At 36.9% G+C, this 19,113-nt stretch overlaps 1 protein-coding gene across 1 annotated transcript in view; it reads right to left on the bottom strand.

The window, feature by feature from the left end:
- Positions 1-19,113, bottom strand: part of PSMG4 (proteasome assembly chaperone 4) — a 123,257-nt gene that overhangs the window by 74,403 nt on the left and 29,741 nt on the right. Inside the window, exon 2 of the mRNA XM_044081517.1 lies at positions 18,269-18,344. Within this exon, the coding sequence (XP_043937452.1) occupies positions 18,269-18,344 (76 nt within the window). The remainder of the gene's footprint in view (positions 1-18,268; positions 18,345-19,113) is intronic.

Genomic DNA, 19,113 nt, shown 5'->3' with positions numbered 1-19,113 from the left:
TTTGTTTAATTAGAGGGCTGCTATAAATTAATTGAATGTAATGGCGTTTGGATATGCACAGATGAAGAGCTAGACTCAAAAGCATTGCTGTATTTTACATATTAAATATATTTTTGTTTACTTATCTGGATGTCGTTACTTCTGGCTTGTTTGTTTCTATTTTAGAATGTTACATTTAGCTAAGCAGACCATGGAAAAAAAAAACAACTAAAACAAAAGCAAATGTAATCTCTCTGTACACCTGTATATCTTATTATGCAAGCATTGGTTTTAGAAGCGAGATTGACTTTTTAATTGTGTCAGATAAATGTTGATTCAGAAGTGGATTGTTTAATGAAGGAAAGAATGACAGTCGACATGAACACCCTTTCTATAAACTTGCTTCTTTCCCTTAAGAACTTTGAATTTAAGGTCCAGAGCTATAAAAGACTTCAACTGCAGCATCTTAGTTTCACGGAGTATTTGGGGATAGGTACTGTACCAAGAGGTGTGTGTGTCACTAAGGTGCCAACTTATGCTAAGTATACTGCATTTCTTAAGAAGAGGCAAAAACTTAAAGCTAAACCATGACTATATGTTACTCATGAATGACTTGTTCTGAGATTAATAACTTACAAAATTAGGTCATTTCTCCTGTTTTTCTCTGACCATACTAAAAAGAATATTCTGATATAATTGACAGATATAGCTCTCAACTGTCCAGGTATGTAGAATATCCACATTTTTGGTCTGTTCCTCCCAACATTTGTGGTTTTCTAGCAAATCACTGAGGATCAAAGTCACTAAATAATGACATACATTTTAGTTTCAGACTGAAATCCTCTAAAAAAATGCATGCCAAGGCAGATGCTGTTATTATAGTGACTTTCAAAGTTTATAAAAGCAATTTTGACCACATTTGTGGGCCTTTGTCCCCAGTCATTTTAGGCTTTGTTCAGATTTCTTGCACTAAGAAGTTGAGAGAGAAGTTGATAGACTATATTTAAGAAACTAATATCTGCTAAACAAAGGAAGCTCTAAAAAGAGATTAATTATTTTAAGACTGGGAACATATTCTCATGGCAAAGGCAGAGATTGTATATTCAACACAGATAACCTGTTGGTTCTAGTTCTCACAATACATCTCTGCCTCCACTGACTACGGTTTCATTTGTTAATCCTCTTCTGAAGTGTAGTAGTGTCATAAAGTACAGTTGTGTACATTTAACATAAATATAGATGTTCGAGTGTATTCACTGTTGCAGTCATTACATTTGGGTTATCTGCTTGCAGGTAGCCCTCAGTCGGCCCGATTAACAAAGTCTTGGGTCCTGCATTGATTGCTGTCGCTACTTCCATGACGTCAGGTCATCAGGGATATAAAACATGCAGCCGACGCCATTACATCAGTTTTTCTTGCCCCAGCTGTCAGGTGCAAGACCTAATGGGGAGCAATTAAATATAAAAGTACGAAGATATACCTCCAACAAAAAAGCAAATACACCAAAAAGGCTTTTAAGCATAGTAAAGGAAAGTAGAGGTACAGCCAAAAGAAGTTAGGGGGCTGGAGGGAGGGTAACCAGGACTGCAACAGTGAATACACTCGAACATCTACATTTAAGGTAAGTGTACACAACTGTACTATGTTCTTTGTGTTTCACTGTTGCAGTCATTACATTTGGGTAGATTCCCAAAGCTATGGTTGGAAGGAGGAATTTAGATAGCATTAGGGCCAGCTATAAGGCCCTGCAAGACTGCAGTGGCAAAGCCAGCTCTGGATTTAGAGAAAACTGGCAAATGATAATGCTTGGGGAAAGTATGTACAGAACTCCAAGTAGCAGCTTCTAGGATGTCCCTGGTTGGGACGCCTCTGAGAAAGGCTGTAGAGGTAAATGCAGCCCTGGTAGAGTGAGGTCTGATCCCCTGGGGGATAGGTTTTCCATGGTGCTTATAGCAGAAATGAATGCAATGTCTTATCCATTTAGAAATGGTTTGCTTTGAAATAGCCTTCCCCTCTGCCCCTGCAGCAAATGCCACCAGCAGTTGTTCAGATTTCCTTTGAGGTTTAGTCCTGTCCAAGTACAATCTAAGTTGTCTGTACACATGTAAGGAATGCAGTATCAGTTCCCCTTTATTCTGTGGATTGGGAAAGAAGGTTGGCAAATGAATGGACTGATTAAGAGCCACACAGGATACTACCTTGGGCATGAATGATGGATTGGTTCTGAGGGACACCATGTCCGCATGAATGATGATGAAAGGCTCCACTGCCATAAGGGCCTGTAATTCAGATACCCTTCTAGCTGAAGTGATTGCTAAAAGGAAAGCGGTTTTCCAAGAAAGAAAATTTAAGTCTGCAGTAGCAACTGGCTCAAAAGGAGGTAGCGTGAGTTTCTCCAAGACAAAATTAAGGTCCCAGTCTGGGCTTGGAGCTCTCCTGGGTGGTCTCAAAACTTTGGCCCCTCTGAGGAACTTCTTGAGCAGTGGATGAGAGAAGAGGGGAGGTTCTGTGTTATAATGAGCTGAAATGGCTGAGGCATGGATTTTAATGAAGGAAAAAGACAGGCCCTTGTGAAGCATCTCAGTTAAGTATTGTAAAATCTAAGGTAAATTGGACACTGCTGTGCTCATCCCTTGAGATTGGTTCCAGGCACAGAATCAAATCTTTTCCATTTTTCAGCAAAAGATTTTCTAGAACTAGGCCTCCTTGCCTCTAAAATGATGTCCATCACAGGTTTGCTGAGGGATGGTAAAGGAGAGATTAAGTAATTAGCCAGGCTGCAAGGTTCAGTATTAGAAGCCGAGGGTGCAGAATCTGGTTCTCCTGCTGAGACAGCAGGGAAGGAGTCTGAGGCAGGTGCAATGGAGATAACAGTGACACACTGTACAGGAGGGGGTACCAGTGTTGGCGCGACCAGTCTGGAGCAATCAAAATCATCCTTGGTTTGTCCTGTTTGATTTTTAGTAGTACTTTGGACAGCAGAGGCAGAGGGGGGGGGGCATAGACTGACAGGTTTTTCCAGCTGAAGGACAGAGCATCCACTTTCTAAGATTGTTTGTGGGGAGTCCTTGCACAAAATTTCTCCAACTGGTAGTTCTGGGGAAAGGCAAACAGGTCCCTATCTGGGCTCCCCCATTGGATTGTCAACATGTTGAAAATCCTTGGTTCCAGTTTCCACTCGTGTGGGTCCATGAGGTTTCTGCTTAGTCCGTCTGCCAGTGTATTTAATTTTCCTGGCAGGAATTGAGCTTGTTGGTGCACTTGGTAGCTCAAGGCTGTGTTCCAAAATGCCATGACTAGTCTGCAGAGGGGATAAGAATGTGTACCCCCCTGCTTGTTTATGTACTACCTAACAGTGGTGTTGTCAGTCTTTACCATTAGTTGTCCTGGAAGAACGTGGTCCTTGAAGGCTGTCAGAGCATTCTATACAGCTAATATTTCTTTTCGATTGATATGCAGGTGCATTTGACTTGGGTTCCATTTGCCCTGAATGCACTTCCCTGCCAGGTGAGCCCCCCATGCATAGTCTGAGGAGTCTGTTAGGGTTTGGATGGCAGGGGGTGATGTGAAAGATAGTCCCTTGTTTTGGTGGCAGGCCTCTGCCCACCTAAGGAACTCTAGGTGTAGGCAAGGTACGATAGGAATCATTGTTTCTAGGTCTTGAGAATGCTGACACCATAGGCTTTTTAGATACCACTGTAGTTTCCTCACATACAGTCTTGCAAATGGAATTAGAAGAATGCAGGAGGCCATGAACCCCAAAGCTTGCAGTATTTGTCTTGCAGACAGCAGGGTTTTTGTGGCCACTTGTTTGAAGTAGGTTGTCAAATGAATTTGTTTCACTGGCGTGAGGTAAGCCATCTGGGAAGTTGTATTCAAGCTTGCTCCCAGGAATATAATTTGTTGACAGGGTACCAGGTGTGATTTCTTTTCGTTTATGGTGTACCCCAGACAAGTTAGAACCCTTTGTACAAAGGCCAGATGATTCAAAAGTATGTCCTGGCTTTCTGCTCGAATTAGACAATCGTCTAGGTATGGATATATTTGAATATTTCTTTGCCTGCAAAATGCAATGAATAGAGCTAGGCACTTTGTGAATACCCTGGGCACAGTAGATAAGCCAAAGGGCAGTGCAGAGAACTGATAGTGCATGTAGCCTGCTGTGAAGCGGAGGTATCTTCTGCAAAATTCCCTGACTGGGATGTGCAGATATGCTTATTTTAAATCTAGTATTGCCAACAAGGCATCTTTGCCTAGCACAGGAAGTAATTGGTGAAGAGTCAGCATCTTGAATTTTGGAATCTCCAAAAAGGTGTTTAGAGTAGACAGATCCAGGACAGGACGCCATGAATTGTCTTTTCTGAGTACCAGGAAAAGTCTCGAGTAGAAACCTTGTCCCTTTTCCACTTCTGGTACCAGTTGAATAGCCCCCATGCTTAAGAGAGAAAGTACTTGTTTTTGGGCCTCTGCCCACTGATTTGGGGGTAGGTCCGGCCATCCGTTTGGTGTTGGCAACGTGTGGAAGTAAAATCTGTATCCCTGAGACACTATATTTAGAACCCATTTGTCCTGGGGTAATGAGTTCCCAATTCTTTGCATGAAGAGCAATCTTTCACCCCAAAGGGGCAGTCAGTTGATAAGTGCTTGGAAATTTTAAAAGGAAGTCACTGAGACAGTTTACCATAGGGGGGAGTCTTACTATTCCCAGATTTGGAAGTGGAGGCCCCCACTGCTTAGTTCTGTGTGTCCACTGGGACTGAAACCTGGGGATTTTGCTGTGTCTGGGTTTGGCTTGAGAAGACCTGGAAGGGGCTGGAAAGGACCAATTCTTAGAGGGCCAGTTCCTACTAAATCTAGGAGGCTGAACTTGTAAAAAATCTTAAGTTTGCATAGATTTAGCTTCATCTTCCATGTTTTTAAGAACTTCCTCAACCTTGTTGGCAAACAGGCAATCCTGACTTAAAGCAGCATCCAACAATTTAGCTTCAACATGATCAAGCAAAGATTGCTCCTTAAGCCAAGCATGCCTTCTGAGCACAGACCCAGTAACAGCAGCCCTGCAAGAGGCATCTAATCAATCAAAACCACATTGCAAAGTATGTTTTCCAACTTGGTCAGCAGAATGCATTAAATCATGTAATTCTTTATTTTCCACACAGTCAAGAATCATCATCATTTTCTGTTTAAGCAGTCCAATAACATGGTGCTGATACTTTAACATATGAAACTGGCAGTTTAAAGCCCTAATGGCCAAAGTTGCAGAAGTGTAAACCTTCTTACCCCATCTATCCAGCACCCTGGAGTCTATCAGAAGGGATAGGATTTTTAGCAGTAGAAGCCTTAATGCCCTTGGGCCCCTGTGAAATAGTCTCTGGATCTGCAATAGTATTTTTAAAAAGGAACTTTTGGGACTCAGGGACCTTGTAGTATCTGTCAGGTTTTCTGGGAGCAGGAGGTAGGGAATCAGGGGCCAAACTGGATTCCGAAAAAGCATCAACAACAAATGTCTAGTACATGAGGAATAGCTACAGGGCTATGCTTAGGTAGGAGGAAATCCCTAAGCCTATTTTTTGAATCAGAAAAATCCTGGCTTTCCCAGTGGAAATGCTCCCTTAGAGTATGTAAGGTTTCCCCAAAAGAAAAATCCTCAGGATGGGGAAGCAGAGGGAATGGAGTCCTCTGCATCAGAATCTTCATAAGTAGATAAGGGCAAATCCAGATAATCAGAAAAATCAGAAAAAACAGAATCCTGATCAGAAGATTCATAATCAACTTCAGTCCTAGGCATCTTAGAAGGGGGGGGGGGGTTGGCTACCCCTGATTAGAGTTATTAGATCTTCAGTCATTCTTGTTTTTTTAGGTATAGAGGCCTGAGCATGTGTCCTGGGCGTCATTTTTTTAGGCATGGATCGAGATTTAGGCCTAAATAAAGAAGGAGGCGTCGGTTTAATATGCAAGTCAATAGGCCTGAATACACCCTCAGAAGCCGGTGCCTGCACAGCGGCTCCAGACCCATCCAAGGTAGAGACATCCATGGGTTCCATAGTTTAAGCATCTCGCGGCATACTGGACTCCGAATGGGTCTCAGTAGAAGCTTCTGAATCAGAAATAACGGGTATCAGGGGCTGCGAAAGCTCCTCAGAGTACTGGCGACTGGCTTAGGAGAAACGTCGTCGGCAGTTTTGGACCTCGGCGGCCGGTCTTTGACTTTAACTTTGAGTTTTTTCGGAATCCCGGTAGTCACATGGCTAACAGATGACATTTCTGGATAATTAAACAGAGAACCGAAATATTTAGAGGCGAAAATACACTGACGATGGATAGTGCGCTGATTAAAAAATGCACAAAACTGACAGCAAGGTACGTCGTGGTCAGGGCCTAGGAAAGGAATACAGTACGAATGAAAATCTTTATGAGGTATTTGCTTTCCACAAGTACTGCAATTATTAACTGTTACTGACATTGGTAAGGAGCAAGAAAAAGTTTCCCCAACGGGGTACTTGGCTTTAGTTGAAGACTTCGGTTCTGAAACTCGAAAACGAAAATTTCAGGAGTCGGCTGACTGGCACTTGCGAACTGCTTCTGCTTCGGGCACTGCACGGCAAGAAAGACTGATGTAATGGCGTTGGCTGCATGTCTTATACCCCTGACAACCTGACGTCATGGAAGAAGCAACAGCAACTGACACAGGACCCAAGACTTTCTTAATCAGGCCAACTGAGGGCTATCTGCAAGCAGATAACCCAAATGTAATGACTGCAACAGTGAAACACGTAGAACATCTGATTTGTATCTAAATGAACCTCTGTTGGAATGGGTGTGTAGTACCCAATAGTGATGTTGCAATTATTGAAAATGCACAGCAAGTACAGTAGACAACTGAACAAAGAGAGTTTACTCACTCATGCATTTAATCTCAGAAAACAGACAAGACGGCTAGCAGCAATAATTTGGTCAACAACAATTTTTTAGGCTTTATACACGGGAGGGACTAAGTACAAAGATGGCCCACAGCAATAATGGGGAAGAAGCAGAGGAAAAGGGAGAAGAGTTTATGTGAAGCCATGTACCAGAAGTTGATTGAACATGAGCAAGTAACACAAACATTATGTCCTCAATTTCTCCAATTACTTTCTTAAGAAGACTGAACATAAACTTAAGTAAAGAAATGATGTTTGTCCCAGCTGTTGATGGTAACATTAGTGAAACTAACTTGTTAGAAATATGAATTTAATTTAAATGCCAAAGAGTTCATGCTCTAACACTTAAATGTAGAAGTATTTTTACACCAGTCATTCAATCAAGAGAGTCTTATTTTTATTTCATTACCTTAAATTTTAATTATTGGCGTGTGATATGAAATATTTATTGGCGGTGTATCAAAACTTTCAGTTCTATCTAGCCTAGCCTAGTTTTTGTATCTTGGGAATAATATGTAAATTCACCCAGAAATCTTACTACTGAATTCACATCTTCCATGCCAAATATTTTCATAAATTTCTTTAAAAATGTCTTTTTTTTTTTTTTTTTTGTTATCTCTTCCCTTTGGGGCCCCCATGATACATCATGCACATCAAATTCCAGTCCCTATCTGTAAGCGTTATTCCCTGCTGAAGCTTATTACTTCTCCCAGAATTTTCTTAAATTCCATTACAGCAGTTTGAGGTGGAATATAAATACATGCCAGTGTAATCCTCCTCAAATGCCAGGACCCCCTCAGTACTACAAATCTACCATTATCATCTTTATTTATCCACTCCTATCACTATTGGAGCTCCTCTTGCAATTAATATAAGTACTCCCCTTTGTCTCAGATATTCCGCTGAATAATCGTCCTGAAAACCTTTATTAAATTCACACATCCAGTTCTTTTCAAACTGGTCTCCTGTAGCACAGCTATTGGCACTCTACATTTTTTAAAGTAGTTCACTACTCTTTATTCTTTGTATACATCTGCGAGACCATTTACATCTAAATAGTATGACAACATTTTCTATATTAAGAAGTATTTATTCCCACCTATTATGTGAAACAGCTTTTTTTTTAAGGTCTAGTTCCAGCTTTTGTGTTGCATGCATACACTACTGTTTGGTAGGTTGATCTTTTATACAGTTGTTTCTTTTCTTATCCATTCAAAATATGTTGCATGTTGCAACACTTGTTTTGTTTGAGGGTTTTCAAAAACAGAAAACACCCCCTAAAACCTATTAACTTAATACTAAAACACAAAACTAAGTACATCTTCAAATACTGAAGTTTAATCCTCCTAACCGGAATAATTGTCCCAGACTGACAGCCACATTGACAGACTTGGATTAACCTATAAAGAAGGTCATCCATGCTAAAATGCATGGTACAGTCTGTGCTTCTACTAAGTGCTGTCCGTTTTTGTCTTATGTACTCCTAAGCTGTATTACTGACTTATGTGACTGAAAAATACTCTCTCACCTTTTTTTACTATACATCCTGCAGAACAAATCTTTATTAGTGTTAACTTCTAGTATGTAGTAAGAATATTAAGGTATACTAAGAAAACATGTCAATAACATTTTATATGTACATTTAACTCTAGCTCTTGTACTCTACTGTAATTAATGTAGTTGCTAATATTTGGCTTCTACTTTTGCTTAACTGTATCTGTACACGTTTTATGTACTCAAAGTAATGTACTGAACAGATACTTATGTTAACCGTGACTGCGAATTTTCTGTTGTATGTTATGTGTTCATGTGGTTCTTTTCTCCCCGGGCCTCCACTGAAAATGAGCTCACTTCAGCCCAGTGGACATTCCTGGTAAACAAATGCAAATAAATTATCTTTATTTCTCTCTCCAATTGAAAAACACTTGGATGCTTTCAGAAAACATCTCCTAGGCACTGAAAGAAAGATGTATCCAGTTTTTTGCCTCTTATCAGAGAGTTTCCATGGAGACACAAGGACCAGATAAACAGTTGCCTTTACAAGCACTCATTTGCTAGAAGAAAACCTTTTATCATAATGTTCTTTATTTGCTTTCCTTTAAACCTTGTTACTAGACCAAGCCAAGGGCCTTAATCATTCCTCTATGCAAGCATAAGAAAAAGCACATAATTGTTTCTTGCATCATGCTCTTTTGATCAGACTTTCTTCTTTTACACTGCAGTGCCTGGATTTCTTAAAATTGAACAAGGAAAAAAAAAAGGATAAACAAACACTGTCACTTGTTTACTTTAGTATCCCTATCACACTCAAATTGAGAAAGCTTTACTTTATAGCATGCAGATAATGTTAGAATTATAAAAGTGCTACTGTTAAAATTTTGTTAGTCAACTCTTTCCTTCCTCTTCTAAAAGTTGTCTTCTAAAAGTTCTTTCAAACATTAAATAACATGAATTAGGGCATGCACTTTGGTGTCCCCTACAAGTTTAACAGTCAAAAAAGTTCTATTTCCAGGTTTCCCTGTTCTGTCAAGTTTTACAAATACGATTAATGCTTTGTAATACCACATTTGTCAATTTCCAAGTTGCTGGTTTTCTTCCTGTTGATCTCCATTTCCCAAATCCAGTACCTGATTATTTCCAATGTACTCCCAGTTCTTCTAATCAATTCTTATGCTTTTTTCCATCTCTCAAGCATTTTCCTTTACAACATTGGAAAAGGATTTAGTGGCACAATCTCTCTATACGCTTTATTACCAGAAGAGAAAGAAGCAGAGTCTTCTTCTGTTGGACAAACTTTTGTTTTTCCTCTTTAGCATGTTCTACATAAAAAAAAAAAAAAAAGATTTAGACTACCCAGGAAAGTGCTTTCAGAAAATAGCTGGATACAAGAGTTTGAATCTCACACCTGCTTCTTGACATGCCCCGATTAATGGAATAAACATACTCTTCTTCTGCTGGGTGTACAGTGAGTGATAATTTTCCACAAACACTCTACTTTTAGTATTCTGCCCTTCTGCAATAGGTTTTGTCAGAATCTACTTTTTCTGCGGGTAGGATTGCATCTTTACTATTAAAAGGTCTCTGTTGCTTTCTCATGGCCAGGTTTGGAGCACACACACAATGTGCCCTTTCAATTAACCTCTCCTGCTGTGGAGTACCAGTCCAGTTGCTTCTTTGTGCTTTCATGAAGTTAAAGTCTGTTCCTTCGAGCTTCACTGGTACACCAGAAAGTCTCAGGTTTTCCTCATGTGCTCTGTCCTCCAACTCTTTTGAAACATCTCTTCTTGTGCAGTCTCATATACAGCCTGCCTTTTCTTTATTTCGGCCTCCTACTTTTGCAGTTTTATCTCATCTGTTTAAAGCTTATTCCATTTTTTTCCAACCTTTTGTTATTTAAGTGGATATACTCCTTCAGTGTCTTCTTTATTTTAATCGGGTCCGAATACATTTAAACTTAATTCTTCCTCTAGGTTACTGGAAGTTATGATTTATGCCACAGCTGGAGGGTACATAGCTTTTTGCTGAACAGCTGCAGAATTCCTCCCAATTAGTGTTTTCTCCTAAGCTTTTGTGAATGATTTTCTTTCAGGTTCTCTAATGTCTTTTTTGCTGGCATCCAAGCAGTGCACTTAGCAACTACTTACTGAAATTTATCCGAAAGGATAATTTCACTGGCTCTTTTATCGGAGTTTGCTTTTACATTGGGAGAGCTGAAATTAAGCTGTTACTTGCTGTGCAGCCATCTTGGAAGTCCTCAGTCACCACTGCTTGTTATAATGTGTGTGAACTATTGTATAATATTTATGAAAATTCATCATCTAAAAAGTTTTATAATCCAAGCAGTGATGAAAGTTTAGCATTATGGAAGTTGACAATCCTGATTTGATTATTAAACAAACTGGTAAGGGAGGAACAATTGTACTAATGAATAAGAGAGACTAAGAGCTGTGAATGATGTTTTGCTTGACACCAAGAGCTGCAAATGCAGTTTTGCTTGACACTTCAACTTGAAAGTTAATTCTATCTCTGTCAACACCTTGAGTTATAAGATCAAGTTTGTTTTATATGAGCTACAACTTGACAATACTATCACTATGGAGAATTTTAACTATGTATGCTATGTTACAAGTAGACCCTGCTTTATATGGACTCCCAAAGGTACATTAAGAATGTTTCATATCCTCCTATTCAACCAATAGTTACTGGAAAATCAATAGGCAACTGAAAATATTTAAGAGAAAAGAAACTTGATCCTTATTTACCTTTAATTTCTAGCTATATTAAAGATGCTAACGGTTTTCTAAAGAGGTTATATCACTGGTATCAAACTCTAACCTTTGATACAATATATTTGGTTACACTGGACAGAAAATATTTATTTATGGTACTCAGAATATTATGTAACAGAACCCAGTAGAGAAGATCTTTGTATTAACAGCACACTATCTGGGAGAACTGTTGAAACTTTATGTCTTCTGCTTTGATCTGGTTTTATGTACGAAAGTAATTTCTGTTTAACAGAGATTATTATCAAAGACTTGGGGTTGCCTTGGAAATATTTACGGAAGACTTGAATATGCCAATATTAGATGCTAATGAGGTTCAACTATTTACAGTTAAAACAGGAGCTGATGAGATAAAAAAAATGGTGATGTATAACTAATCTGCTGGAAACTCTGTGGGAATAGACAGTATTCTGGTGGAAGTATGGAAGCTAGGAGGAAGAAAGTGATAAAGATCTGAAAAGTTTTTAACAGTATTTTAAAAGGGGGGAAGCACCAACATTCTGGAAAAAAAAAAAGCAGTTGTGGCTGTGATACCCAAAAATGGTAAAGACCCATCAGGTCCAGCTGCATATAAGCTCATTTCAATTTTAAACCATGATTATACAGTACTTATGTTTATAAATGCTAAAAGAATGGCAAAGGTGCTGCCAAAATTCATAGATATAGATCACCGTGGTTTCGTGGAGGGAAGGCAAATATTTGCCAACATTATATTAACAATGATGATCCAGAGGGAAGCAGAATGTAAGAAAACAGCACGGTTTTTGGTGGATCATGAGGCTAAGAAAGCATTCAACATATTAAGCTGAGATTTTAAGAATAGGACAATTGAAGCATTTGCATTTCCTTATTGTAATTACAAGGATATGTGAGGGATCAGAGGCAAAAATCAACATGGAAGGGTTCCTCTTTGATAAGTTGTGTATAAACAGAGGAAACAGGCAGGGGTGTTCGCTTTCCTTTTTATTTGGGTTACATTTAGAACCACTAGCAAAAAATAAAGGACTCAAAAATACAATTATATAATTAGTGTGGTATTCAAGAAAAGTTGGCTTTATTTGCAGATTACATTAATTTGTACCGGATAGAACCTAAAAAGGGTATCTCAGTGTTGTGAAACATTTTCAGACAGTTCTAATTTTTCAGGATACAAAATTAATGAAGGCAAAACAAAAGCTACAGGTGTAAACTACTTACCTACACACAAACTGGTTCAGCATTTATGGGGACAGGATAAAATCAAGTACTTAGGAGTATAGGTTAAAAGGATCCTGTTAGGGTAGCTAAGGATATGTGAGAAGAGACTAAAAAAAATACAAAAACTGAAAAACTGGAAGCTTTTGCCTGTGGATGTGGACAGCAAGATACAAGCAGTAAAGTCTCTTCAGTTCTATAAACAGGTCCAGCATATTTTCATCAACCAGAAGTTGTGGATAGCAATTAATAACAGTTGAAACTTTTTATCTTAGAACGGAAGAGGGCAAAAGTCAAGTGGGATAAATTGATCCTTCCAATAGGAGGAGGTCATTTACGATTACCTGATCTAAAGGGATATTTTAGAGCTAAACAGTTAATACTCTTCGATTATTATATACAAACACAATCAGAAACCTATAATTCAAAGTGGAAAGGATGATGATGAAGCAGGGGGATAATTCAAGAAATAAGGAAAGAGTGATATTTTGGATGCAGATCCTTATGGAGAATAACATTATATTCATAAAATAGCAGAAAGTATATAAAGAACCAAGAAATCAGATTCTGCCAAAAGGAAGGAATGTGATTAGGGGTACAGAAAATACGCAAGTGGGGGCTGGAATCTACTCAAAGAGATGACAAAGGAATTAAGGTAAATAATTAAAGATGGAAAGGTAATAGAATGGGAAAAGACCAAGAAGACATTTGGACCGCAAGCTACAGTCTCCTTTCCCTATCCGGGATTAACAGACTATAGGCAAAGAGAACGGGATAGTACAATTCTAAAAGAAAGATGTGCACTGGTTGAATTTTTAAATGAATATGGAACAGAAGCTGCTGTTAAAAATGTATAATTAGTAGCATATATAAAATACTGCACAGAGGATGTAAGAAAAGACTGTGAAGAGAGATTAGACAAGCAATTCACAAAGGAACAAAAGGAGGACACGTACATGGCTCCTAAATCTGAGTATTTATATGTACTGTGCAAAATAAATTGAGGAGGTTTAGAATTTTTGCCAGAAGTGCTTGCATAGGTACTTTTATATCTCAAGTAGTCTCTTTTCATCAGGTAGACAGCAAATGTTGGAGGTGTAATAAAAAAGAGGTACTTGGGATATGTGGCATATTGTCTCACAGTGTAATGAGTTGGCAGATTTAAAAATTCCCTACAGAGTACTCTGCTAGAAATACTGGACAAGCAATAACTGCAAACAAAAAGGAACGGCAGGTGCAAAAAGTCACTTGTAAACAAAATAAAGCACCCAAAATCCAGGGACTATGTCACAAACAGTTTAATCACAAGAAATAACGCTGAAATATTCACAACACGTTTTCGTCCTTGACTTCATCAGATGATATCACTCCAGTGAACTCACCTTAAATATATTGAACTAATTACAAAATAACCAGTAACAAAACAGATCCAATAAAACAATTTCAAAGACAATTTAAAAAAAAAAAAAAATTATATATATATATATATATATATATATATATATATATATATATATATATATACACACACACACACACACACACACACACACACACACACACACACACACACACCACTGTGATAATCATAATCAGTTAAAATAATTACATATTAATAAATGTATAAATGTGTATAATATATAAATACATGTGCATAGATAATTTATAAAACCATTTCTAAAAATCCATAACGTATTGTACTGAGAAAATTCATGTAAAATATACCCAAATGAATGTTAAAAACAACACTATAATTTGGCAGACCTCAATTTTAAAACTGGCATAAGTGAAATCATTTCATTAAGACCAGGTGTTCTGTTGGCTTCTAATATAATTTGCCAAAATAATTCTCTATATTCTGCTAATGTTTCCCAATTCCCACCTCTAGGGTCCACTAACACACTTTCTAAAACAAAAAATCTATATGTTGCAGATTTACATACAATGGTATGTTTGTACAGTGCATGGTTTTCTTTTTTAGTCCGAATGTCATAAAGATGCTCATAAATTCTTTGCTTTAGCATTCTTTCACGTTTCCCTATATAAAATGAATCACATTTTGTACAGGTAGCTAAATATATAATACCCTTAGTGTTATAATTAAATGCTCCTAATGTTAATTTCCTTTGTCTACTCGGTAAATATAGTGATTCTCCTACAGTGAGGTGTGGACAATAACTACACCTTCCACATTTAAACAACCCTACTTTTTTCCTAGTAACATTTTCAAACATTCTTTCATTTGTCCCTCTCTCTAAAATGTTCTTAATGTTGGTACCCCTCCTGTAAATAAATTTTAATTCGTTGTCAAAAATGTGGTTTAAGTCAGATAATCTAGCAAAATTGTTCCATTCTTTATTAATAATTCTTTTAACTATTCCTGACTGCCCATCATAGGTTGTAGTAATACCGGTTTCATATTTTACACCACTTTTAACTCTTGTCTTAAACAAGTTTCACCCTTGCCTAAAATAGGTGCAAACTTGCCTCTTCTTTCACTAGTAACCTCACTACATACTTGGTCAAAAAGTTCACCCAGATAGCCTCTATTTAAAAATAAACTTTTCAAAATTCCACATTCAATATTGTAAATAGTGTCATCAGAGGTCATTCTACTAAGACGAACTAATTGACCTTTCATTACACTTCTCTTTTGGTGAGATGGATGCGAACTGGTGTAATGCAAATATGAGTTCGAAAAAGTCTCTTTTCTATAAATTTTAGACTTAAAACCTTCTTTGGTCTTAGTAATATTTACATCCAAGTAATTTAACCTTTGGGTATCAAATTTGTATGTGAATTTTAAAAATTTGGTCGTACCATTTAAAAATTCAATAAATAAGTTAAATTCATCCTCATTTCCTTTCCATAAAAAACATAAATAGTCTAAAAACCTACCATAGAATGTCCAAAATTTACTAAAAACCGAAGTTAATAAATACGTATTTTCCCAATATGACATAATATTTGCATAAGTAGGAGCACAATGTGCCCCCATAGCAACTCCCTTACATTGCTTAAAATATTCTCCTTCAAAAAATATAAAATGGTTTATTAATACCACCACCAATAGAACCAGAACTGTTCTAAAATCATTGTGTGTGACTCCTGAAAATCCTACTAAAACTTCTTCAAATCATTCAAGGCCTATGTCATGGGGAATACTAGTGAATAAATCAACCACATCTATGGTAGCAAAGACCAAATCTTTGGAAAATAAGGTTTTATCCAACTTTTACAAAAGGTCCCAAGAATCCTGCAGTATACAAGTACTGTTCATAAGCACCTTCTTCACCTTTATATCTATAAACTTTGCTAGAGGGGCTGTTATAGAACCTTCTGCAGAAACTATTGGTCTCAAAGGTGGATCTTCTAGATTCTTATGCACCTTTGGTATGCCAAAAATAGAAGAAACCTTCAGTTTTTCAACATGTAGAAATTTATGTGTCTCTAAATCTATCAATCCATCCATTAATAAATCATTCAATAACACATGTATTTTTTTGTATGCCACATTTATTTTATTAATAGATATCCTTGTATATTTAGTAGAATAACTTAAAATCTCCTGCATCTTGCCCTCATATATAATATGATCCATAAGCACCACCCCCCCACCTGTGTCGGGTTTCATAATGCTTAAGTTCTTATTTTTCCTCGCTAATTTGAGTGTTTCTTGCTCCACCAAGGATAAATTTGATTGCACCTTGTGCATCCTTAGTGACTTCCTTAATTCATTTTCCAATACTAACTCAAAATTCTTTAATTGTGGGTGTAGGGGTGGGTTGAAAGTACTCTTGCAAACTAATTTATCTTCACAAAACACCATTAAAAATATTTCTAAGCATTTCTTTCTAATAAATATCTTAATATCTAATAAAAGTTTAAAAATGTCAGTTCTCTGTTTAGGTATGAATCCAAAGCCTTTCGAAAATAAATCAAAAACAGGTTTTGTCACAGTTGTACTAGAATAATTAAAAATTTTAAAATCATTTAATGTCCATTTGTATCCATCATTATGTAAACCATCATTTAATTCTTCCACCTCATTTGTTTCCTTCCTCGGGGCCCCCATTTTCTCTAGTTTTTTGAACTGTAATCAATAGGTTCTTTATACATCAGTCTCTCAGACCTTCTAAGCGGTGGAAACTCTGAAACTTCTACTTCATTGTCATCAAATACAGGTATTTCATTTTCACTGATACTGTATGTTCCAACCCTCTTCCCCAATAATCTACGCTTAGGGTAATGTGATTTAATTTTATACTCATTCACATCTCTTTCAATTTTTCCTAATTTCCTGTTTTGTACATCTAAGCATTTACTTTCTACATCCTTGAGCAACTTATAATATTTGTTCTTATGCTCCTCAACAGTAAAAAGCAAATCTCGAGTAATGTCTTTATTTAGATGTTCAACTTGGTTAAACCTTTTTTCCATTTCACATTTATTGTTTAGTATTATAGCCCTCATTATCTCAAAGCCACAATTATCAAAAGCAGTAATCAGCTGCTGATGAAATGCAGTACCATCCACAACATTATTTGGATATTTACAAACTCTAAGACCCTTAGGAACAATTTTTAATTCCAAACAGTGTTTCAAATATGCATTATCCATTTCAAGCATTTTATACTTGTACAAACAATAATCAAAGCCCTCCAACATTTGAATATATGTTCTACCAACACTTTTGTTGAAATTCCTTTTACCAAAATCATATTTGACATTGAGAATGTCTCTCAACTGCTGCACAGTACCTGTTTGATCCCTAGCATTAGTCCCAAAGTTCGAAGAATTAATCCCGTTTTGTGTGTCTTGCAAACCTTCAGCAACATGGTTTCCAGTCTCTCCACAAACAGTAATGTGTGGGAATCCATCAAGACTCCCTGTGCCCGCCGGAGTGATCATCTGATGAAGTCAAGGACGAAAACGTGTTGTGAATATTTCAGCGTTATTTCTTGTGATTAAACTGTTCGTGACATAGTCCCTGGATTTTGGGTGCTTTATTTTGTTTACAAGCAATAAGTGCAACTAAGGAAAGGATTCTTTTCAGATGGGACACAGGATCTGAATTGCCATGACATAGTAAGGTCTTGTTAAGTTTAATTATTGCCAAAAAGCAATTACTAGAAAATGGAAACCAAAGTCTAAACCAACCATATTTGAAGTAGTGGATATTGTAACAGATAAAGGAATGGCATATGTGATCTTTAGAGAAGGGTAGGTGTAAATTACATAGGAAAAATGGATATTGTGGTAATACATGCAGAAAATGTTTTGAGGGAGAATGAGTTATAAGAAAATGCAGGAATTGAACAATTTATATAAGGAATGTGGGAATGATTATGGAACAGTATATGTGAAGTATAACATTTGTAAATGTGAACTTAATATGGCCTGATTGGTTTTACATAAATCTAAGTTTGCCTGTGTTCCAAGTAATAATTCAATAAGGGTGTTTAAAAAATTACCACCTGGGTTAAAGTAAATACCAGTTTAAAGTTAGGTTAGCTTTTGGGTTGTGAGATATTGCACATTAAGCAAGGCCTAGCTGCCTTATTTTTCAAAAAACTACACAAGTACCATTCGGTACTATACATTTTTTAAGATGAGAATCTTGAATAAATAGTCTGCAATTGTTTATTTTTGATTACCTGCTCTTAAGAATATTGTGTTTCACTTGTTTGCTTTAAAACAGATGTCATACATAAGCATCTCCTAGAAGGATTTTAAAAGCCAGTACTGAGAGTTTTAATTCACAGAGGCAGAGTAGTACAAATCCAGCTCAATTTTCAATATGCCTTCTGGTTCATTACACCTTTAGGATTAAAACTTTAACAGTTTTTTTTTCATTTTCAGCACGCATTCAAAGCTATTTTACATACCTAGTCTCTGTGCAAGACAACTTGATACGGTGTCTGACTTATCTCCAAGAACAAGGGTAGACACTGGCATGGAGTCCTGGTAATAAAAGCAAATATACCTGGTCAGTCACAAGAATACTGTGGACACAGACCTGAACCTAAAAGAACTGCCAGAAAAAGCCACTGATAACATGTTCTACTACATTTTCGGCATAGTTTCCAAATTCAGTAAACATGACTTCACAAGAGACAACAGTATTGCCTGGCTAGGGATGAACAGTGCTCTTAGTCCTTGTTTTTTAATTATATGCAACATATACATTATATATTTATATTATTTACACATTATATATATCTATTATATATCATGCATATATATCATATAAATATATTATATATTATACATAAAATTAAATCCTTGATCAGAAAAAAATCAGACAAATTTACTATTTTAAAACACAAACTAAATCAGAAACTACATTTAAAATGTACACTTTAGACATTGCAAACATGTGAATATGTGCAACTACAGTAACAGTCATAAATTCAAAATAATATAAAAAGAACCCTGACCACTTTGTGGGCATCATCAATTTTCTTAAACATTTCATAATTAAAGTTGCATTGAGCCCTGGGGCTTGCCAGCTTGAAGTCTCACTTGCCATTCTAATTCCCTGACAACCAGGAGAGGGTTGACATCGCCAAAGGGAACAAACACTTTGTCCAACACTGCAAATTTAAAATTAGAAAAATGGGCGCATACCAGGCCATGTTTAGCTAAAGTATTTAAAGTCTGACTTCTTCTGATCAGGGTTTTTATTGTTTTATGTAGTCACTGTGTTTACCTTGTTTGATAGTTATTTCTA

The sequence above is a fragment of the Protopterus annectens genome, chromosome 8.part0, assembly GCF_019279795.1.
Source record: "Protopterus annectens isolate FY-2018-M chromosome 8.part0, PAN1.0, whole genome shotgun sequence".
NCBI classification, from domain to species: Eukaryota; Metazoa; Chordata; order Ceratodontiformes; family Protopteridae; genus Protopterus; species Protopterus annectens.
The sequence above is the reverse complement of the archived record's forward strand: the minus strand, read 5'-3'. Positions and strand labels throughout refer to the sequence as shown.